At 43.5% G+C, this 23,230-nt stretch overlaps 3 protein-coding genes across 7 annotated transcripts; all 3 read right to left on the bottom strand.

Moving 5' to 3' along the window:
• Positions 1-52: 52 nt before the first annotated feature.
• LOC136467427 (ubiquitin carboxyl-terminal hydrolase 3-like) lies at positions 53-5,742 on the bottom strand. Of its 3 annotated transcripts, XM_066466121.1 has the most exons (10): positions 5,650-5,713; positions 5,506-5,578; positions 5,256-5,387; positions 5,081-5,137; positions 3,846-3,951; positions 3,080-3,138; positions 2,915-2,989; positions 2,496-2,544; positions 2,304-2,380; positions 53-333 (listed from the first exon to the last, which is right to left on the bottom strand). In XM_066466121.1, exons 2-10 carry the CDS (start codon positions 5,554-5,556, stop codon positions 250-252), a joined length of 690 nt encoding a protein of 229 aa, XP_066322218.1. In that variant the 5' UTR covers positions 5,557-5,578; positions 5,650-5,713; the 3' UTR covers positions 53-249. The 3 variants fall into 3 exon arrangements, with proteins under 3 accessions (XP_066322218.1, XP_066322217.1, XP_066322219.1); XM_066466120.1 differs by having other exon boundaries at positions 5,506-5,741; XM_066466122.1 differs by lacking the exon at positions 2,496-2,544 and having other exon boundaries at positions 5,506-5,742.
• A 2,777-nt stretch (positions 5,743-8,519) lies between these two features.
• LOC136467424 (probable enoyl-CoA hydratase 2, mitochondrial) lies at positions 8,520-22,503 on the bottom strand. 2 transcript variants are annotated; one of them, XM_066466115.1, is made up of 13 exons: positions 22,311-22,503; positions 22,011-22,180; positions 20,701-20,775; positions 20,401-20,491; positions 20,247-20,298; positions 19,511-19,614; positions 19,349-19,425; positions 10,142-10,216; positions 9,839-9,929; positions 9,686-9,737; positions 9,235-9,338; positions 9,054-9,130; positions 8,520-8,866 (listed from the first exon to the last, which is right to left on the bottom strand). In XM_066466115.1, exons 1-13 carry the CDS (start codon positions 22,480-22,482, stop codon positions 8,690-8,692), a joined length of 1,317 nt encoding a protein of 438 aa, XP_066322212.1. In that variant the 5' UTR covers positions 22,483-22,503; the 3' UTR covers positions 8,520-8,689. The 2 variants fall into 2 exon arrangements, with proteins under 2 accessions (XP_066322212.1, XP_066322213.1); XM_066466116.1 differs by having other exon boundaries at positions 22,300-22,428.
• LOC136467425 (probable enoyl-CoA hydratase 2, mitochondrial) lies at positions 10,224-18,277 on the bottom strand. 2 transcript variants are annotated; one of them, XR_010761564.1, is made up of 5 exons: positions 17,651-18,277; positions 17,388-17,557; positions 15,681-15,728; positions 15,454-15,588; positions 15,285-15,341 (listed from the first exon to the last, which is right to left on the bottom strand). XR_010761564.1 is itself a non-coding variant. In XM_066466118.1 (4 exons), exons 1-3 carry the CDS (start codon positions 17,814-17,816, stop codon positions 15,705-15,707), a joined length of 360 nt encoding a protein of 119 aa, XP_066322215.1. In that variant the 5' UTR covers positions 17,817-18,277; the 3' UTR covers positions 10,224-13,125; positions 15,681-15,704. The 2 variants fall into 2 exon arrangements, 1 of the variants encoding a protein (XP_066322215.1); XM_066466118.1 differs by lacking the exons at positions 15,285-15,341; positions 15,454-15,588 and adding an exon at positions 10,224-13,125.
• Positions 22,504-23,230: the final 727 nt, after the last annotated feature.

Below are 23,230 nucleotides of genomic sequence, written 5' to 3'. Positions count from 1 at the left end.
ACTCGTCCTATGCAAGTCTCCATTTGATAACTAATACGCCGGAAAAAGGTGAAATCGTGTAAAACCATTTCTCTCTCCATCAAGAAGGCACGAGAATACACCGTGTCATCAAACAAACATCTCAAGTCATATAAAGTTTCTTCCTATGTTTCCCCTATGCAAACCTTCCACTCGGTGCAGTGCCCAGCGGAAGTGTAAGGAAAAGGGGCCCGTATTCTGCCAAAGAAAACCCATCCATCACAGTAGACTTCACTTCTTTGAAAGAGCCATGACGTTGAAGTTCATCGAGTTAGGGTTCTCTGCAATTCTAGCTTTGATGACTTTTGCAGCATCCTGTGGACAGATTTAAAGCACACAATCAGATCGCTCTTCTATGACAGAACAAAAAAAGGAAAACAAATTAAAGATACATCGGTACATAAACAATTACACATGTTGCATTAGGCAAAACAGATAATACACAAAGCAAAATGCAAATAAACATTAGCATGATGTCGGTGTTTCGAGTTTCCACCGACGAGTAAATTTCTAATATTGCGCGTCTGGCTCGGATGGTGTGCTTGGAGGACACGAGGTTTATACTAGTTCGGGCAGAAAGTCCCTACGTCCAGTTCGTCGCTGCTGCTCGTGTTACTAGCACTACAAGTTTGTAGTAGGGGGTACAAACGGGTGAGAGAGGGAAAGGATCCCAAGTCTCTGGTGGAAAGAGTGAACGGGTGTTGAGAGCTCGATCGCTGCTCAGCCGTGTGTTCGTGTCGTGTTCTTGTGTGTTTATCTCGTATTTTGATCGGTTCGGGGTGATTCGATCGGTCCTCGATGGGTCCATCCCCTCCATGGGACGCCATGCTTTCCCTTTTATAGGCCAAAAGAAAGCACGGGTTACAGCGGAGGAAAAGAGAAGAATGAGGGGGAGAAGACGTCCTTCAGGATCGCCGGGTCCTTCTTCTCCTTCATACGCCTAGACCTGGAGTGGTTGGCGGCGGTATGGGACCCCGTCAGGTGAGGCGGAGCCCGCGGCCTCGGGGTCGGGCAAGGCGGAGCCCGCCCTCCGCGGCCTCGGAGTCGGGCGAGGCGGAGCCCGCCCCCAGAGGTCGGGCGAGGCGGGGCCCGCCCCCAGAGGTCGGGCGAGGCGGGGCCCGCGTACCTGGGGTCGGTTGGAGTTGTAGTCACGCTCTTGACTGCTCGGATGAGTCGATGGTGATGGTCATTAGCTCCTCCTCTTTAGGTACCCTAGTATTGGTCCCCAACACATGCACATCTCCATATTTATAAAGTTTATTCATAAAAGGAACAATAGCACTAAACCCTTCAGTTTTATTCATAAGATGCACATTTGTTCCTAGAACTTGGCCTGGGTGCCAGTTAGGTCCCCGTTGGCACCCCAAACTTCTAAAATGCACATCCAGGCCAGCATCTCTAGCAGTCCCTAATACCTTCCCATATCCCCATAAAATAAAACTATCATATTGGAAGTAACTATGTTTTTCTCTTGCTCCAACAGTCCCCCCAAATACCTTCCCTATCCCTATTAAACAGTCCCACAATACCTCACTTTTTTTGGTGGCCACCAATATTTCCATTGTCTGCCCTCAAACAAAGGGAAGTTGCATCTCCCCAATAGCATAGGGCCCACCCTAACTTTCACTTTTCAGCCATCTTTTCCCATACATATCTATGGGAACCAACTTTCATATTGGTATTGGGGGAGATATATTGGATTACTGCTATAGCAACTCCCCCAATATTCACAAAAATAATACTAGGCAACCCTAATACATACATATTGGGGATAGATTATTGGGAGACTGGTGGAGATGCTCTAAACCTACTGATTATGTCACTTACTCACTTGAGGTCTAAATCACCATAACTTGAGTTAATACATCTACGTCGCACGCTGATGGCACAATGAAATGACAGACATGGGGCCCACATGCCGATAGGTGAGAAGGAGATAAGACCAGCTTATAGACCCCGATGTCGGTTATGTCAACTCATCATGCAATCAGCATGACATGCAGGCTGATTAATTCAAGTTATAGTAATTTGGACCTCACACAACACGATTAGTAACTTTAGAGACTTGGATGTGCGTTTTGGAAGCTTGGGAACCTGGATGGCACCAAACCAAGTTCCAGGACCAGCAGTGCATTTTACTCATAAACTTTTATTCACATAAGGTACAAAAGCACCAAACTATATGGTAAAGAAACAACCCACATGACAAGTCGCAGAAATCTGCATATTTCTTAAACCAAAAGGCTGAAGATAAGAAGCAAGCAAAAGTGAAGGAAATATTGTACCTGCAACAAGGTTTCAGGTGATGAAGGGCCATGGGATGTGGGTTGTGATTTTCGTCCATCAAGCTCATAAAGTTCACCTGATGCATGCAAAGGAAAAATATATATATCAGAAGCTTACTAATAAATAAATAGATGTGCGCTACAAACTGTAAGATGAACTATTTTACTGGGGGCAATACTGGCACCACCTACCATCAACACAGGAGAAACATACAAAATGTTCATTGACATCAACATTAGCCTGCACATGAAAGCAAGACAATTTTAAGATGACAAAAGACAACAAAATTTAGAGAGGAATAGAGGACTACTATTATCAAGGGCATTTAATTATTTATCTACCATTATTGCACTGAGCTTTTAGTTTTATTGAACATTCCTTCAAGGAGCATATTATTTGAGTGCCCTGCAGGTTACCACCTGAACTAGCAAATGGAAGAATCTACCAACTATGGCTCTTATAAATGGCACTCTGTCAGCAACATTTAACAAAAAGAGTTGAAACAACAATAATGTCAAGAGGCAAAACTGACTTCATACTCCAATGAATAAAATTTAATGCTGAACTCAAATAATATACATATCAGAAGAAACTGCTTGGGTGGGCTTACATCAGTGTCACCAGCAGATGCAGCAACAGAATGTGCATCCTCCATCTCGTCATCTTCCTCGAGAAAGGTAGCACGCTGGTGGCAGCAAATATTTCATACATGAGAACAAAACAAATTTGACCATGAAGAGTACGGAAAAATGAAGTTACATATTTGAATATTAACCTGGACTGGATCCATATCAGCTGTTTGCTTATAGAACTTCTCAAAATAGGACCCCTCAACTGCAAATATGAAAGGTACCCATGAAGCCATGAAGTCATGCTACAAGCAAGTCAAATCTCAAATGTAATTAAAATTCAAACTACTCCATTTAAGGTGCATGTCCAATAAAAACAAATTAAAGTTCACAACATACAGAGAGAGAAAAGTGTGCATAGCTACTGGGACAAGTCACAATTCGTCAATACTTACCTTCATGAAAATATGAACTATACATCAATAATATTATGCTGAAAAAAAAACTGATCAGGATATGAAAATTTTCCAATTTATGATAATAGATCATGGAAACATAAGGCGAAACAGACAAGGAGCTGAATAGAGTGTCATTGCAGTTTTCTCCATCATATGCTGATTGGCCAGTAACCATGCCCTCAGGTCTCAAGCTAAACCCACTTGATTAAGTGATTAAGTCAAACTATTTTTAGTTTGACTAGTGACAGAGACAAGAGGGCAAAATGAAGTTTCATAAATCCAAGCAAAGTATTTACTCTGAAGCCTCGTATCATAAATAGTACTAACTGTTGGTAAATAGACCTGAATGCCTATTGCCTACTAGTTACTAATTACATTCGAGCAAACTAGCTGAATTGGCACAAGAACAGGAGAAGTTCAGCCTTCTATGACTCATAGTGACTCAAAACAGCAACTTGTAAAATGTAAGACAGTACACCATTAGCTCAATGCAAATCTGAAGTTCCAAATTTACCTAGCTTGATTTGAGATGTTGCATTTCCTATTGCATGAATAACACCAACTGTTCCACAAGCATTACCAACAGTCTGCTTCGTAAAGTATACCTTCTTGCTCAATTCCTACACAAATTCAGGGATAGAAAAATATAGATCCAACATTGACTCAGCAATATTCTCAAGGTAAGAAGGAAATTCAAATAAATTAACATTTGTTCAAATTGAAGACAAATATACATGTGAATTGATGTCCATCAGAAAATTATGCAAAACTCAAAAAGTAAACAAGAAGAAGCACATGTATCTGTTTGCTTTCATACCATTAAATGGAATGATAAGAAAATGGGAGCCAGATGTGAATAAACTGGTTCTTTGAAAAATGAAACGGATAGTTTATTGAGTATTACAAAAAAGTGAAGTAAGAACAAAAGCTGGATATCATAAGAAGTTGATACTTCATAGTATTACGAAATTGATACATAGAGCATCTAACATTGTATTTTCCCAGTGAAAAGCTGTGATGTGACACAGAAAAATTAGTGCATATCCAGCAAATTAACCAAAGAAAATGAATGTATCTTGATAGGTTTTTATGTAGCAATTTATCTATAGGTAGTGGTACCACAATGCAGAAGCAGTCAGTGGAGATTTACTTGATGATCTAAAAATTGTAGGTATTCCTTGAGTATTGAGTATTTCATTTAGTAACAGCATAAAGGATCAGTTCGTGAAGGGCTCATTAATAAGTAATATACCACCTCCACATAGTACTGTACTTGATTCAACCAGTAACAAAACCAGTGTGGCAGCGTGGATAGAGCTTAGAGCAACAAATAAACAAGTGAAAAAAATGTACAATTCAATATATGGTTACCTAAATAACAGCTACAGTTACTTTCTTTTCCAATTTCTGGGCATCTATCACCTATAACCACAAGTGGATATGTGTAATCACAAGATCATATTGCAGCGAAAAACACACTAAATCACAAAATCTGTTTCAGGGACTGGAGGACCAACACTGGTAACATGTACAAATATCACCAAGATAATCAACATACAATTCTAACAACAAAAATCAAAATCTCAATTCTCAAACTTTGAAAGAGGTACTAGCACAATTAGAATTAAACCTTCTCTATCCTACTTCAGGGCACGGAGAGCATCACTAAAGTAGCCAAGTCATGGTGCCGAAAACATTACAATTACAATCATAGGACAGGAAAAACAGAACAGGATGACACAACCACACCTTGCCCCCTGCAGTCGATGTGGTAGAGGCACTTGATTCTTCTTTCTCCTCCTCGTCCTGGTCAACAAAAGACAACGAACCCATCAATACTCGCTTTGGCATCACACAACCAAAAGCAAAGCCAAGCACGCCATTGATCACACCACCCAATGGGGAAATGAAAGCGAGTACTTACCAGGGAGGTGAGCGGGTAGAGGAAGAGGACGGCGAGAACGGGCTGGGGCACCATGGCGAGCAGCTCGTCGTCCAGGCCGTAGACGTCGCAGAACTGTACATCCCCCTCGGGGACTCCCAGCCCCCATATGAACTGCACAAGCCCACTCCGCGGCAGCAATCAGCGAGAGCAGCACGAAACGGGAGGAAACGAAACCCTAGCAAGTGCCGGCGGCGGAGGCAGGAGCCGGGGCGGGGGGGCGCGAGCTCACCTGGTTCATGACGTCCGGGTTGGCCTCCAGCGGGATCCAGCGCTTCCCCATCTTGTCGGCGCGCGGCGGAGGAAGAAGGAGAGCGGCGGAGCCTGACGACTAGCGAAGGAACTGAGGTGGGCGGGGAGGACGAGCCGTAGCTCAGTTGGCTTGCTCGCTGTGGTTTGAGCGGCCGGTCCTGGGATCGATTCCTGGAATCAACCCAGAGCCTCACCTCGGAGTGATCTTGAGTGTTGCTTTCGTTGTCTAGTATAAGTCGTAGATTTATTTGTATATCGTGTGAGGTGTACGTGTGTAACAGATCCTACGAGAATAAAAAAATAAATAAAACTGAGGCGGGCGGGGAAGAGAATGAGATCGGGGTGGAAATGGAAAACGCGCGGACGCAGGTGGCGTACGCTACACGCGGACACGCACATGCCCATGCGGCTAAGCGGCGCACGGGCTAGAAGTTTAGCTGGGCCGGACAACAGCCCGTGGGCTGTTGTTTGTTGCCATATAGTTTCGTTTTGACATAGAGTTATTATACCCAATAAACTTGCAAGTTATTAAATGGCAGAGGTGAACCTTCAGAGCAACATGAGATGTCTAAATTATGGAAGCGACTATGGGTAATCAAAGCACCACACAAAATGAAAATAATCCTATGGAGAATGGCTCATGATTGCTTGCCAATAGAAGCGCAACTAAAGTATAGACATATTCCTGCTTCTGAAGCTTGTTGCTTTTGTGGAAGAGAAGAAACAGTGGAGCATGTCACTTTAATGTGCCAATATGCTTCGGAGGTATGGCGCCAAATAAAAAAGTGTTTTAATATAAATTGCAAGCCTCATGCTTTTATACATATCAAACAATGACTTTTTGATTTCTTAGATAGAGCAAAGGAAATGAAGCCACATCATTTACAATCACTGTGTGGCACATTTGGGAGGCAAGAAATGCAGTTAGGAATGGAGAGAATATGTTGCATCCTTATTTCATTGCTGAACGAACAAAAGCTTACATAGAGATGATATCAATGCACTCTACAAAACAATCCGCCCCCCCATAGGTGTGAGTCTAATTGCTTGGCCCCTAAATGGACTCCACCGCCGAATGGCTGGTTGATGCTCAATGTAGATGCAGCCACCTTTAAAGATACTTCTCGTATCGGAATAGGTGGAGTGATTCGTGATCATATTGGGGATTTCAAAATGGCATTCGTAAGAAGATGAACAGAGTTCAAGATCCTGAGTTGGCTGAAATTTTAGCAATTCGATGTGGCATTTTGTATGCAAAAGAACGAAATCTTCAGCATATCATTGTGGCTTCTGACTGTCAAAACATCATCAAAAAAATACAATCACCGCATCTAGATAGATCTCAAGTTGGAGCCACTATGTGTGATATAAAAAACTTAGTATGTGAAGCTTCTGTATCTTTTATGTACATTCAGAGAAGTTGCAATGAGGCAGCTCATGTAATGGCTAGGCTAGCTGATCAGTTCTCTGGTTCAGTTTGGTCCATTCAGAAAGCGCAAAAATTGACTGTTGTGCCCTGTGCACTAGCAGTCAAATAAGCATGTTTCATTTACTTTCATTCTTTCACCGTTTCTCCAAATAAATAAATAAGACGACAACATTTCCAAGTAGCATAGCTATCACGACATTCCCTACCACTCACCCGCCACTCAGCTTCTCCAGCGGCGACGTTTCCTCCGCCCCGGGGACCTCGCTCTCCTCCACGGCGCCAGGCTGCACCGCTAGAGTCGCGCCTACCACCCGCCCCTGCCCTCATTGCTGGAGCCGGTGCCGGCATCCTCCTTGTCACCTCCTCCTGTGGCTGGGGACCGCGAGGGCGTCACGACCGTGCCGTACTTCGCGCTCGCATCGAGGCTCCATGCGCCCTGGTGCCCCAGCGGAAGAAGCTCGCGACAACCAAGCCCATGGTGCTCTTCGCTCCGCCACCTCCCAGCCTCGATCCGCCTATCGAGGCGATTATCGAGTTCCTCAACGCGCCTGACATGGTGGTCGTCTCCCACTAGAGTGTCACGTCTGACATGTTGCAAACGTATGTTTCAAGTGTTTCAGATGTCCTAAAGATATGCTGCAAAAGTAGATCGGAATGTTGCATATGTTGCAAAGTGATCCATAGGCATGTTGCAAGTTTTTCAGAGGCATGTTGCAAGTGTTTGTTCAAAATATTTCATCTGTTTTAAAAGTATGTTGCAAGCGTATTTTATTTGGATGTTGTATATGGTTCACATATGTTGCAAGAGTATGTTCGAAATGTTTCAGCTGTTTCAGTCTTATGTTGCAATAAGTGTTTTCATATTGCAAGTGTTTTTATCTGGATGTTGCATATGTTTCACACGCATGTTGCAAGTGTATGTTCCAAATGTTTCATCTGCTTCGGATGTATGTTGCATTCAAGTGTTTCGTGTTTTAGAGGTATGTTGAGAGAGTCATTGGGGCACGGCTCGAGCGCATGGGAAGGGGCGCGGCGAGCCGGATGCCGGCGGATGGAGCGTGCAGCGCGCCTAGGGTCCTACGGACGAGGCGTGCTCGGCCTCATCCCGGCTCCTGGGTCCCGCCCGCACGGAGAGAGAGGAGGGGGTCAGGGGAAAGGAGCGGTGGGCGCGGGGCGAGGCGAGGCGGACGGGGATGGGGTACGCGTGCGGGGCTGACGGGGAAGGACTGTAGGGATACAGTGAGTGCGGTGTATTTCTGGTGGGCCGTTCGATACCGTCCAATGAAATCCTATCCCATCGGACCTCCGGGTCCCAGCGATTTCTATTGGGTAACTCCATGTTAATGCTACAAACTAGTATTAAGCATTAGCTCGATGCTAATTTGGACAATCTAGAAACTAGTATTAAGCATTAGCTCTATGCTAATTTGGACAATCTCACAGCGGGATGGCTTGTTTTGATCAGTAGTGATTAGAGAGTATGAGATTGAGATCCAACTCAGATCTCACATTTGTAGGGGAAATGGACTGCATTCAGCCCAGGAGAATCTGGTCTAATCAGTCTATCTTAAGTCCAATTCACTTCAAAATACGTAGGTAGCAGACCAGATGCATCTTATTTTCTGAAAGTTACAGAGAAATACATGAATTTGCACATATCATGCAATCATGCCAATATTATTGGGATGGCATGTTAATGTGACCTTCTATTATGAATCTGAGACCATCTACAGCCCTACTTCCCTTTATATACAGGCTTTCTTTTCTCGGCAAATGCGGCTAGACCTTCAAGACGATCCTGAGTGTGCAGGACTTGCTCGTAGCATTCATCTTCAACAGCCAATGCCGAGGGCATGTCTACCTCTGCCCCTTGATTGATGGCCTTCTTAGCCATTTTTACCGCTACCGGGCCCTGAAATATAGAACCAAGCTCATAATATTTACAATGACGGGTCAGTGATCTTGCGACAAGCATGAATCAATTGAAGCAAATTAACGAACACAGACAAAGAAAGTATCTGCTGGGAATTCTCATATGGCAATAACTCTGCTGATTCTTCTGCCAAATAAAGCATGTAGTATGTTCAGCGGTTTCTTACTTTCTGATTTATCTCCCGCGCAAGTTCAAGAGCCTTTTGATAAGCCTCGCCGGCAGGAACACAGTAGTTTACTACTCCTGCCATGTGAGCATACATAACCCTTCTAAGAAGTGATAAAAGGTGTCCTTGAGGAATAGGAAGTCATAACAGCAGGAAGCAAATCTGAAGATGTTAAACTGACCCATAGTTACAGCTTCCACTGCATCAAATCTGCGACCAGTGAATATTAGTTCCTTTGCTCTTGACCTTCCAACAATCCTAGGAAGGCGCTGTGTTCCTCCAGCACTGTATATTGTATCAAATGGACGTCAAGAGCTGAAAATATCATTTGAAACTGGACCTGCAAATAATTCTCAAGGTAATTTCACTGTGATATGCCACTCAAGTATAATGATCAATACAACAGCCTTTATGTTTCAAGAAAATCAGAATCAAGGCTGAAATTTTTAACAATGTTATGAAGGGTGGAATGTATGCATTAAGGCAAAAAATTGTATAGCAGGAACAGGTTTGACTTGTAGCTATAATTAAATTCACATGGCTACTGCAGTTCCAACTTCATTTGAGAGAAAACACCAACAGCATGTAAAAAAAAAGAGCTTACAAAGTAAAGAACAGACTTGGTGACATACCCTGGAATAATAGCAAGGCCAGTCTCTGGCAAACTGAATTTTGCATCCTCGCCTTGCATCATTTTGACAAGAAAAAAAAAGATTCATTTGGTGAAAGAAATGAGCAAAATCTGTTTCCATAAGCATAAGATTGATGCAGATTAAAATCACTACCACATATGCGAAGATCACATGACAGAGCAAATTCTAACCCGCCACCGAAAGCAACCCCTTCGACAACAGCAATTGTAGGAATAGACAGTGCCTGCTTAAACATGATACAAAAATTTACATTTATTGGAGGATTTATGCAACACCTGTCAGTTAAAATGCAATTGAGAATGCATATGACATGAACATTGGTCTGGGTAACTTTATCTAAAGTTTCACTTTTCATCACCATGGATTTCCTAATTTTCTAAAAATCTGAGAGCAACTGTATAGTATAGAAGAATATATTGTTATTTCACAACAAACCTCAAAGGATGAAAATGTAGACCTTAAGGAATTAACGAAGTCCCGAACTTCAGTAGGGCCCATCAATCTCCTTTCCTGTCAACATAAAAGACATGTAGTACATCATTGCATCTGTCATTTTCTGTAAAACGGATACATGGTGTAGTTTTATAACTGATATACAAAGGTCAAATATAAACAAATGGCCAGCACTTGAATAGCAAATCAAACAAAATTCTTCATAAAGAAAGACCGTAAACAGTGCACAAAGAGCCATAGCCACTTAAATTACTCCAAATGTAGTACATTTATGCTAACTTTGGAGTTCATCACCAATCATCCTATTGATAGAGCATAAGTCTGACCTGTTGACTCTGTTTTTTTTCTCAATTTATCAATAAAAATATGAAAAAATGTTCCTAATTTTTTTATATACTTTTTTTTTCTGATATCCGTTTCACCATTTGAATACCAAAGTCCTCTATGTGCTCTAGAAACTCAAAAAGCCAAAGTTTTTCACCTACAATCATTTCTTTCTTTCTTTGAAATCAAAATGACCATACTGTTAGATTGATATCCACCGGCCAATTGGGCCCTTGGATACGCGCCCTGATCGGGGGCATCCAACCACTTCATGGTTGGTGGGCCCCCGTCGCACAGCGCCATAAAAAGAGAGGTGGGGGCCGGGGCACAAGGCACGAGGTTCACCTGAGCCGCCAGGCACCCCACCTACATCCTAACCCTAGCCGATCTAGAGAGAGGACGCTGCCAGCGACGGGAAGCACCGCCACCGGCCACCGCCGCCTCTGCACTGCCGCCACTGCGACCGCGTCTTCACCGCCGAACTTCACCGCGTCACCGACAAGCACCGCCATGGCCAGCTCGTCTTGCTCGAAGGCAGCCGATGGTTTGCATCTCCGCACCCTCTCTCTCTCTCTCCCTCTCTGCTTCACGCTTTAGCTTATGTTATAGGGTTTGCCATGTTCTAAATTCAAGTATACACCCGCTAGATCTGCAACTAGGTGATCCTAAACTTCTATCGATGGTATCAGTCGCCTGGTCTAGATGTAGATCTAGTCTTTGGGGTAGAGCTAACGAAGAAAACAGAAGGAGGGGACTCGATTCGAATCGGATTGAAACCCCACCCGAGACCCCAAACCCTAACCCTAACCCTAGAAGGGAAACGGACGGAGAGGTGGAGGAATCTACCTGGTTTCTCCACCACCGTTGACACCGCCGCTGCCTCGCCGGCACGCGAGAAGACGGCCAAGCCGCGCTCGTCGCCGTGCGCGCGAGCACCGGTCGAGGGCGCCACTACAAGCCCGCTCGACGGCGGCGCGCTCACCCTCGGGACGAACACGTTTTGATCCGCCGAGAACGACGAACAACCGTCCGATCGCGATGAACGGCTGAGAGCCATCGGGCCGGATACAGCCCAGGCGGGCGAGTGAAATCCCGACCCAGGCCCATGTTGCGGCTTGGGCATGGGGGAGCGCGGGCGCGAGCCGTCGCCGCAGGCCGAATTCGCTGCTAGGCCGCGACAGTGCGCATCGCGCAAGCAGTTTCGGCCCAAGTTGCACAATAACTTTTTTGTTTTTGTTTTTTAATTTTCAAAAGTAAATTTTGATGATTTTTAACTAGTTTAAATCTCTGTCAAAATTTGAACCAACGGGATAATTTTCTTCAGAGAGTAGATGAATGCTTCCGAAAAGTAGATAAAGAATTTTTCCATGTTTCCGCAGCGATGTTAAAGTTTATTATCTTCTAATTAAATTTGAATGAACGGGAGAATTTAATTTGAAGAGCAGTTCAATTTTATTCAGTAAATTATAATATTGTTATTTTTCTGACCAATGTTGATAATAGCAATATTGTAATGATTATTCATAAGTTTTTCCATGCATTAATTTTATTTCTGCCCAACGGTGATGTAGAATTAGTGTATAAGAAAGTTGAACGTTTTAATTTTGACCAACGTTAAATTAAGGAATGCAATTATTATGACATATTTTCTCACTATCTCTGACAGTGTTTTTCAGGACTCAACCCAATGGTATTTATCTCGCACATACCACCTCTTGAAGGGGGCAACTATAGGGTATGGCGAGAGAAGTATGAACTAGCACTTGGGCTGTCTGAAAATGACCTAGCGCTTACCTCCCCGTGTCCTACTGAGTCAGTGGACCCGGTGAGGGAAGAAAATTAGTCTGATGCTGATTTCACTGCTTGGCAGCGAGATCATGCAGAAGTGCGGATGAAATATGACCTCGAACGCAAGAAATGAGACATTTCAAACTGCAAGCGCTTGATGGTGGCTAAGTCCACAATTTCAGATGCAATAAGGGGGTCTATCCCAGATTGTGATACCACCACAGAGTATCTTAAGAAAGTGGAGAGTCAATTCACTGGCTCTTCAAAGGCTTATGTCAGTACTTTGATCAAGAAATTATTCAATGAGAAATACACCGGTGACGGTATCAGAGAGCACATACTGAAGATGAGCAACACAGCTTCGAAGCTGAAGCCATGGATTTGGGGCTAAGGATGAGTTCCTGATTCATTTGATTTTTGCTTCCTTGCCTAAGGAATACGAAACTTTTGTTGTTAATTACAACATGCAGCCCAACAAATGGGATATAGAGAAGCTCATTGCAATGTGTGTTCAAGAATAGGAGAGGCTGAAAAGCTCACAGGGTGACTCTGCTAACCTTGTGAAGGACAACAAGAAGAACTTCAATAAAAATGCCAAACCTCAAGGGAAAGCCCCTCAGAATGACCACCATCAGAAGAACAACAATGCTCAAGTTGAGAAGGATCAGTATAAATGGTGCAAAAAGCATGTACATTACCAGAGAGACTGTCCAAACTTCCTAAAGAGAGGTGAGGATTTCATTACATTCATAGATGAATCCTTGTATTTAAGTTATGCAAAATCTACTTGGTGGATTGATTCTGGTGCAACTGTTCATGTTGTAAATTCATTATAGAGATTCCGTACGAGGACCCTGCAAAGAGGAGAAAGAAGAATTAAAGTTGCAAATGAAGTTGAAGCCATTGGAGATCTCTCACTAGAATTAGATGATGATTTTAGACTTCAGCTTTCAGATATTCTTTATGTACCCTCTTTGCGTAGAAACTTAGTAAGTGTTTCAAGATTAGACGATGATGGTTATGATTGCCATTTTGGTAATGGCAAATGTCGGATTGTGTATAATAATAAGTGTGTTGGTCTTGCCTTCCGACAAGACAAGCTTTATTTATTATCACTTTCTGAGAATGTGAATGATGTGAGCACTGAGCATGAAAATGTCTCCACGTCTATGAATGCAAGCAATAAGCGGAAGAGAGTTCATGATACATCATCGAAATTATGGCACTGTCGTTTAGACCATATTTCGGAGGGGGGGGGAATAGAGCGATTGATTAAGAAATCAATTCTTCCGTCTTTAGAATTTTCAGATTTAGAACAATGCATAGATTGCATAAAAGGAAAGTACGTTAAGAAAATAAAAAAAGATGACAAACGAAGCGCAGGAATTTTAGAAATAGTTCACACAGATATCTGTGGTCCTTTTCCTGTGAAAAGTGTGGATGGTTATGATTCATTTATAACATTCACAGATGATTATTCTTGTTTTGGTTATATTTATCCAATTAAGGAAAGATCAGAAGCGTTGGATAAATTTAAGATATTTAAGGCTGAAGTAGAAAATCAGCACTACTTAAAGATTAAGGTAGTAAGGTCCGACTGTGGGGGAGAGTACTACGGTCGATACACCCCATATGGCTAAGTTTCTGGACCCTTTACAAGGTTATTACAGGAAAATAGCATAGTAGCCTAATATTCTACACCGGGCGAGCCTCTGCAGAATGGAGGCGTTAAAAACCGCCATTCATATTCTTAATTGAGTGCCAAACAAGTCGGTACCCAAAACACCGTATGAGTTGTGGACAGGAAAGAAACCCTCATTTAACTATTTACGTGTGTGGGGTTGTCCAGCTAAGGCAAAAGTTTTTAACCCAAATATAGGAAAGCTAGACTCTAACACAGTCAGTTGTCATTTCATTGGCTATCCAGAAAAGTCAAAAGGTTATCGCTTCAATTGTCCTGACAGACAAACGAAGTTTGTAGAAACAAGACATGTTGTTTTCTTTGAGGATGATATGATCAGGAGGAGCATGGTAGCGCGAGAAATTAGTTTTGAAGTGAAGCGGAATACGTGCCCACTCCTATGGTTCAGGAGCCATTCTTCACGATATCTGTTGTTGCTGTACCAACAGTAAAAAACACTGTAGTAACAGCACCTGTTGTTAGTTCTCCTGTGGCAACAATGAATGAACATGAGTAACATGTCCTTCAGGATCCCCTAGAACCTGTTGTCACACATGAGGAAGAGCAACAACAGCCTCATATAGAACAAGTGTCATCTAACGAGGCCCCTAGAAGGTCTCAAAGAGTCAGAAGATCAGTCATTCCTGATGACTACGAAGTTTATGAATGTGAGGAATTTTAAATAGAGGATGATCCCACCTCATTTGAAAGAAGCCATGAGAAGCGCTCACTCATCCAAGTGGCTTGAAGCCATGGAAGATGAAATAAAATTAAAGAAAACCAACGGTGTTTGGGACTTAGAAACAATTTCTAAAGGAGCCAAGATAATAGGCTGTAAATGGGTCTACAAAACTAAACATGACTCCAAAGGAAATATAGAAAGGTTTAAAACGCGACTTGTGGTGAAAGGTTTCACGCAAAGAGAAGGCATAGATTATAATGAGACATTTTCTCCAGTCTCATGTAAGGATTCTTTTAGAATCATAATGGCGCTTGTAGCACATTACAATTTAGAATTACATCAGATGTATGTAAAGACGGCGTTCCTAAACGAGGATCTGGAGGAAAATGTTTACATGCCACAACCGAAAGGTTTTATTGTGGAAAGAAAAGAACGCATGGGATGCCGCCTGAATAAATCCATTTATGGATTAAAACAAGCTTCAAGACCAGTATTTGAAGTTTGATGGTACAATAAGAAAGTTTGGGTTTTAAAAAAATATAGAGGACAATTACGTTTATGCAAAGTTCAAGAATGAGAAATATATTTTCGTAGTCTTGTATGTGGATGACATCTTGCTTGCTTGTAGTGAAGTTAATCTACTACTTGAAACAAAGTTCTTGTCCTCGAAGTTTGATATGAAGGATCTCGGTGAAGCTTCGTTCGTCCTTGGAATAAAGATTCACCGAGATAGAGAAAAAGGGGTTTTAGGATTATCATAAAAGGTATAGTTAGAAAAAGTTCTAAAGAAATACAGTATACAAAATTGTAAGTCTTCACCTGCTCCCATAGTCAAGGGCGACAAATATGGGGAATTTCAATGTCCCAGGAACCAATATGAGATCAATAAAATGAAAGTCGTTCCATATAGTTCAGCCGTCGAAAGTTTACAGAATGCTCAAGTATGTACTCGCCCTGACTTAGCATTTGTTACCGGGTTACTTGGCAAATATCAGAGTAATCTAGGAATAGAACACTGAAAATTAGTAAAGAAAATTTTGCGTTACCTGCAATGTACGAAGGGTCTCATGCTAACGTACAGAAGATCTGATTCCCTGCACATAGAGGGGTATACAGATTCTGATTATACGGGAGATGACAGAAAGTCCACATCAGAATACATATTCACTCTCGCAGGAGGAGCTATATTGTGGAAAAGTTCAAAGCAAACCGTCACTACATCGTCCACAATATATGCCGAGTTTGTAGCATGTTATAAGACCACAGGACAGGTGAATTAGCTAAAGAAATTCATGCCCAGATTGAAAGTGGTAGACGACATACATAAACCACTCAAATTATACTGTTATAATAATCCGGCAGTATGTTATGCTCACAACAATAAGTCAAGTGATGCTGCTAAACACATTGACATAAAGTATTATGTTGTGAAAGACAAAGTCCGGAATCATATAATTAGTCTTGAGCATATAAGAACCGAAAATATGCTTGTAGATCCGCTTATAAAAGGCTTACCATCCAGTATGTTCAGAGAACACTTAGTCGGGATGGGTTTAAGGGAAAGCCTATGACTCCTGGATAATGAGGGACTAGTTGAGAATCTATTTTAAAACAGAGAGGTGCATTGTAGCTGTTTAATCTAATGACAACTGACCATGACGATGAGGCACGCTTTATGCACTGATCTGTGATGGAATAGGAACAAGATAAAGTAAGTAAGTTAAATTTAAGTCATAAGGTGGGAACAAGATAAAGTAACTAAATTAAGTTTAAGTCATAAGGTGAGATCAAGGGGGAGAATGTTAGATTGATCTCCACCAATTGGCTTAATGGCCAATTGGGCCCTTGGATCCGCACCCTGATCGGGGCGCCCAACCGCTCCATGGTTGGTGGACCCCTGTCGCACAGCGCCATAAAAAGAGAGGTGGACACGAGGCTCACCTGAGCCGCCAGACACCCCACCTACATCCTAACCCTAGCCGATCTAGAGAGAGGGATCTAGAGAGAGGGCGACGCCAGCGACGGGAAGCACCGCCGCTTTTGCACCGCCGCCACTACAACCGCGTCTTCACCGTCGGACTTCACCGCGTCACCAACAAGCACCGCCATGGCCAGCTCGTCTTCCTCGAAGGCGGCCGATGGTTTGCATCTCCGCACCCTCTCTCTCTTTGCTTCTTGCTTTAGCTTATGTTCTAGGGTTTGCCATGTTCTAAATTCAAGTATACACCCGCTAGATCTGCAACTAGGTAATCCTAAACCTCTATCACATACATTTCACAAATGTCTTCCCGGGATAATCAATTCTCCCTGCACATAATATGAGCAACTAGTCCATCAGCAATGACTTGGAAGTGTGGGGAATAATGCAATCAAGATTAATCTCACAAAAATATCCGTGTCCACTGGCGGAGCTTCATTGAGGCCAAAAGGTCATTGTTTTGAAGTTTTATACTTAATCATGCTTAAACATTGGTAACCTAGCTCTTTTAGCACTAATGGCCCCCTCTAACATTTACGTGAAGCTTCGGCAGTGTCCGTGTCAGCATGTGTTGTAGACATCCAAATTGCAATACTATGTCTAACGAAAACAAGAAGGCGTATGTGTGATAGACCTATAGCAACTAAAGTGGCAATAAGCAATTGTTGCCACTGAAAATTACCGTGTGTCAGCACAACTCACCAACTAGGAATCCTAATGAGTAATGAGCAGAATCAAACTTCCAGAACAGAGCTAGTGCAGCTGCAGCTGGTACCTTGAGATCGGCGCCCGCGCAGAAAACCTTGGGCACCGAGCTCGCCACCAAGACGACGTTTGCAGCCGTGTCAGCCTCCACCTCCTGGATCGCGCTCCGCAGCCCCTGGAGCATCTCCTTCCCTATGGCGTTCTTGGCCTCCGGCCGCTCCAGCCTCAGCTCCACGATCCCTGTAGCCAACGAATCACGGCCGGGAAACACAATCCCTACGAGCAACAAATGCAGAATTTCGTTGAGATGGGGGGGGCGGGTTCAGTACAGACGGTCGGTGTCCGGAGCCGAGAGCTTTTGGAGGCGGACGGGACCCGGCTGGGCGAGGATTTGGAGGGCGCGAAAGAAGACGGCGCTGTGGGAGGAGGCCGCAGAGGCGGAGGTGACCTCCGGCGCGTGGCGGCCGGAGACAGCGAGGAGGCGCCGGAGGCCGAGCATGTTGGGAGAGCTGGACTGAACCAGGTGCGGAGGAGCCGCACCCGGGTAAATACTGAGACACTGATTGGGCAGTTACGAGGTGTCGCGGTGTCAGGTAGAGTAGAGATGGGCAGAGAGGGGAAGGAGACAGACGCAACGCAACGGACACATCTTTTGATATGGTCGTATGGATAGATCACGCACGATTCACGAGTTTTCAGCTCGAATATTATACTCGCCCAGCAGCTCTTGAGCTCTAACTCTCCTGATCACGGTCGGTCGCCGTCTCGCGGATGAGAAAACGCGGAGCGGTTGTAAGGAGCTCAGAGCTGTCACCACTCACCCGCGCCCCGCGCTGGACGCCTGGAACCAAATCTCTGAGACGTCGTTGGGACCAGAGGATCGATCCACGGCCATGAGGACGTGAGTATGAGCACGAGCACGTGCACGCCGGCGGGCGGAGGCGGAGGCGGAGCTGCAGCTGCCCTCGTTGCGGAAAACCGGAGCAGCAGCTCCGTCCTAGCAGGAACCGCTAGCTGCCTAGCTGACCAGCCGGTCCAACCACCGCGCAGCCGCGGGTACAGCGTGACGCGAGCCGTGTTAGCCCATGCACCCCGGCCTGTCTAAGCTGAACAACCAGGTTAAACATTGCCCGTTGGGCCTCTTCACTCTTCTGTAGCAATTCCAGGGCCCAGTGCACAACCATTCCTTCCTTAAACACGGCCCGCTGAAGTCACTCTTTGTAGCAGACTCTCAGGACGATTATCATCATTCTTTCTGATACTACTTTCCTGTGTACACAGGCTTCCTCTTCTCGGCAAATGCAGCCAGGGCCTCAAGGCGATCCTGCGTGTGCAGCAGCTGCTCGTAGCACTCCCCTTCGATAGCCAGCGCCGAGGTCATGTCCGCGACCTCCGTCCCCTCATTGATAGCCTTCTTTGCCATCCTTATCCCCAAGGGACCCTGGAAGAACGAGAACCAAGTTCAGAGCGGATTAAGGGGCCAGGCCACTGGACCAGTGATCTCAATGAAATGAACCCAATTTCCGATGAATTCGTTCACGCAAGTTGACTGGTCCTGGCAGAAAAAAAAAGGCCGTATCCAGCACAGAGAGCTCCCGCTCTGTGTCAGTAGCAAGCCTTACTCTCGCCTGTGCAATGCGAGAAGACCGCGACTCGAACCCAGGACCTTCCGGTCACAGACGATAAGACTCTACCGCTTGCACCAGGCCCCGCAAGTAGTTCTATTATTTCACTTATTATTAATTTCCAGTTGCTCAAAAAAAACTTATTATTAATTTCCGATGAATTTGTTCACGCAAGTTGACTGGTCCTGGCAGAAACTTGTTATTATTTGCATTTGTGTTTTTTTTTGTTGCAAATATATACTGTGGCATGTAATCTTTAGATGGAAAGTGTGAAGTTGTGAACTCAAGAAATTCCTGTCTTTGTGTTTTTTGTTGTTGCAAATATATACTGTGGATTTTAGATGGGAAGCTTGAACTCATGAAGAAATTCCTGTCTTTAAAAGATCAGATTAAGAATGATCCTTACCTTCTGAGTTATCTCACAGGCAATGTCAAGAGCCTTCTGGTAAGCCTCTCCTGCTGGAACACAATAGTTTGCTAGTCCTGAAACCCAAACACCAAGTTAAGAGTTGTTGCAATAAGTAATAAGTAGGTACAAATAGGTAACAACTAACAAGGCTAGCATTACCCATCATTACAGCTTCAGCTGCGCCACATCTGCGGCCAGTGAATATCAGTTCCTTTGCTCTGGACCTCCCGACGATCCTAGGAAGGCGTTGTGTACCTCCAGCTCTGTATAGTACAGCAAACGAAGTTATTTCACCGAAGCAGATTACTCTGGTAGTTTTGGTTAGGTTCTGTGCACTTTTCAATGTTGAGTACATCAAGAAATGCATGTACAATAACTATAGTCAAACCATGCAGTGGGAAAGTTCTGTCATGACAAAGAAAACCACTATCAAATTTTGATTCTAGAAAAGTAAACATATCATGTAAAGTCCTGCTTGTCGGTTTCGCCTTTTCAGCATCAACATATCAAATCGACTATTTGCAAGGCACTTAAAGTTGATGTAGATGCTTACTTCTACAAGTTCCTTATGCTTGAGTCTGTGTCAAACTTTTGACAGCCACGTCAAAGAAGTGAATAAATCTACGTTAACTACAAGGTCAGTCTTCAGGCATAATGTTGGCTAAGTCTTCCTGAGCAGCCCCCTGTTGAAGCCAGCAGTTTATTTTCTATGAAATCACGTCCAATTACGGCTAGATTTATCACGTCCCAATTCAAGACTAAAAAATTGCACCAGGCTGGGGACACCCTATGTATTTCAGGCCATTTTGTTTCAGAGCATCTTGACATTTTCTTGAAAAAAATCATATATAAAACTATAAAAGTAAAACACAGTGTAGGTTATTTATTTCCATACCCAGGTATAATAGCAAGGCCTGTTTCTGGCAGTCCAAGTTCTGCATTTTCCCCTGCACAGAATGTAGGTACGCATTTCAATATCCAAAACAACATGAAATAGTTATCCCATAGGATGGACAGAATTTGGTAATACTCCAGAACAAAGGCACCACCGCATATTCGGAGATCGCATGCCAAAGCCAGTTCTAGCCCACCACCAAGGGCAGCTCCTTCAATGACAGCAATTGTTGGAATAGGGAGTGCCTATTGAAACAAACTGTGATTTGTAAGTACCATGAGAACAACATATGCTGATATGTACATCAAATAACTATGGCCAATGATAAGAAAAATGAGTCATGGGGCAACTTGAATAAAGATGCGCGTAGTTGTATGTTTACCCATTACCCATTTTGTTGATTTAATGTTACAAATGCAAAAGGGCAAATTAAACTTGAGTTCCAGGTGCAAACCTCAAAAGATGAAAATGTAGATCTCAAGGATCTAGCATACTCCCCAACGTCAGAAGAGTTCATTAGCCTCCTTTCCTGCTAACAATAGTATTGCTCTGAGATGGGGCCCTTGTCGTTTCATTAGTCATTATACAGTGAATATGATGTTCTTTATTCTTGAACTGATCTAAAGGTCAAAACAAGGGACAGAGGCAAGGAGGCAAGTATTACTGTATCAATTATGATATGTCAAACAAATTGGTTGAGAAATCAATGTCATAGCGGAGTGTGCAAAAATGATCCCTTTAGCAGTACTATGATGTCACTACATAATAAAGGATTACATCAATCATTTTATAGCTGCTAGTAGGAAAGATATGCTACAAATTCTTAATTCCCAAAGATACAAAAGCATCCGACCTGAGTTTGGTGGGACTGTGGGACATATCCATGATTAAATTGTATGGAACATTTCAAGGATGCTATACATAATGTTTCATAGGAAATAATCAGAAATCGTAGAAACAATTAGTCACTGTTAAAAGTTAAAGAGTTTCAGAAATAGAAAAGCCATCAAAGAAACAAAATACTAAGATTTCTAGATTAATTTCCATTGGTTCCTGATATAAATTACTTTATTTGGTGCATACCAAAATTATATACAATCATTGGCCTGTTCGCTGGTTGGTTTCTGGGCTGGTTTGGGCTGGCTGGTGCTGATTTATTGTGAGAGGAAAACACTGTTGGCTGGCTAGTTTGGGCTGGCTGAAACCAACAAGCGAACAGACTGCATATCTAGAGCAATCACACAGTCACATGTGGAATAATAGTAGTTCAACATATATATGAGGGGTCATGGTTGTTTCTCTTTAAGCCACACACTCTAGTCTTTACTAATCATAGACCCTAGAGTTTCTAAAGTTGTCCTTCAAACATTCTTTGCAAAAGAAATTGTCTATCAAAACATCCTTTTGTCTCGTATACTTAGACGCACCTCAAGATACCGACTCTTCTATGTGTTGGCTTAGCCATGAGTCATTCTTTTCCCCAAGCCTTCACACCACTCCAACCATTCCTTTTCTTTTTAACAATTAAATCTAAGACACAATATTTCTGAACATCAATATCAGCATTGCGCAAAGTTCACCAATCAACTCTGCTGATAGCATTTCGCAACTGCTCTTTAATCATAACTAATCTGGATCTGGAATACGCACATGCACCTAAACCACTTTTGCCTGTCTTCTACTGAAATCGAAACTCGTGTTCATTTGTTGTGTCCCAACATCCAAGCGGCTAAACCCATCTAAAACAAGCTGAACAGTCCAGACCTTGAGATCGGCGCCTGCACAGAAAGCCCCCGGCACGGAGCTCGCAACAAGGATGACCTTCGCCGTCGTGTCGGCCTGAATCTTCTCTACGGCGCTCCGCAGCCTCCTCATCACATCCCAATTAATGGCGTTCTTGACCTCCGGCCGCTCCAGCCTCAGCTCTAAGATCCCTGAACCGGGACCCAGGTCAAAGAATAATCAAAAGGAGGAATTTTAGAACAGCTACCAAAAAAAGAAAAAAAAAAGAAAATTTTAAAAGCCGACAGTGGCTTCTAGGTGGCAGGTTCACCGTTCACAGACAGGAGTTGGGTGCCGGGAGCTTCTGGAGGCGGACGGGCTCCGGCTGGGCTAGGATTTGGAAGGTGCGGGCGAATAGGGAGTGATGGCCAGTGGTGGTGGATACGGAGGTCGACGGAGCGTGGCGGCCCGCAAGGTAGCCGGAGGCGGCGAGGAGGCCTCGCGGACTGCGCATTGGGAACAGTCGGGGGAACGAGCTTGGAGTGCCACTGCTAGGACTCTGATGTGGGCAAAGTAGTCGGACGTCTGTGGGCCCTGGCTGGTGGCTGCATAGGTACAACGAGACACGTGGAAGACTGGAATCTACTGTATCGGTTCCAAATTAGATATTTTGTCTTTTTCATATACTTTGTGCTATTATTGTATTTAAATATAACGTATATTTAAGTATAAAACAGAAGCTATATAAAAATAGAAATATTTGACTTAGGATAAAACTAAAGGTGTGTTAGTTTTGCTGCTACCCTCATCTTGTTGGGCGAGGTTACCTTGGCTGGAGAGCTATCTAGTTGGCTCAAGTTGGTGAGAAAAATCTTGAAACACAAGCACTGAGGTGATTTTGTTGCACATCTAAACAAGTTGCTTGTATAAATACCTTGCCAACTAGGTACCACAGTAATCAACAAAACATCCAAACGTGTCCTAATGTGATGTGTAAAAAACAGAGAAAAGTAGTAGCTAAAATTAGCCTTAGTCCATCCAAACATGATGGCTAATAGGTTACCTAATTCTTAGCCAAATTTCTAAGTTATTACCCAACTATTTGACCAAAACCAGGTAATTGTAACTAATAAGAGCAACATATATTGTGGAAAGGTCTAAAATGCCCATGCCTTCTTATCTCTATACGCATAGCCTTATCCCGTGTTGTCAGTCCGTTGTGCGTAACCCGACAGATGTCGTGCCTGTAATACCCCATATTT

Source organism: Miscanthus floridulus, chromosome 7, assembly GCF_019320115.1.
Source record: "Miscanthus floridulus cultivar M001 chromosome 7, ASM1932011v1, whole genome shotgun sequence".
In the NCBI taxonomy this organism is placed as follows: domain Eukaryota; kingdom Viridiplantae; phylum Streptophyta; class Magnoliopsida; order Poales; family Poaceae; genus Miscanthus; species Miscanthus floridulus.
The sequence above is the reverse complement of the archived record's forward strand: the minus strand, read 5'-3'. Positions and strand labels throughout refer to the sequence as shown.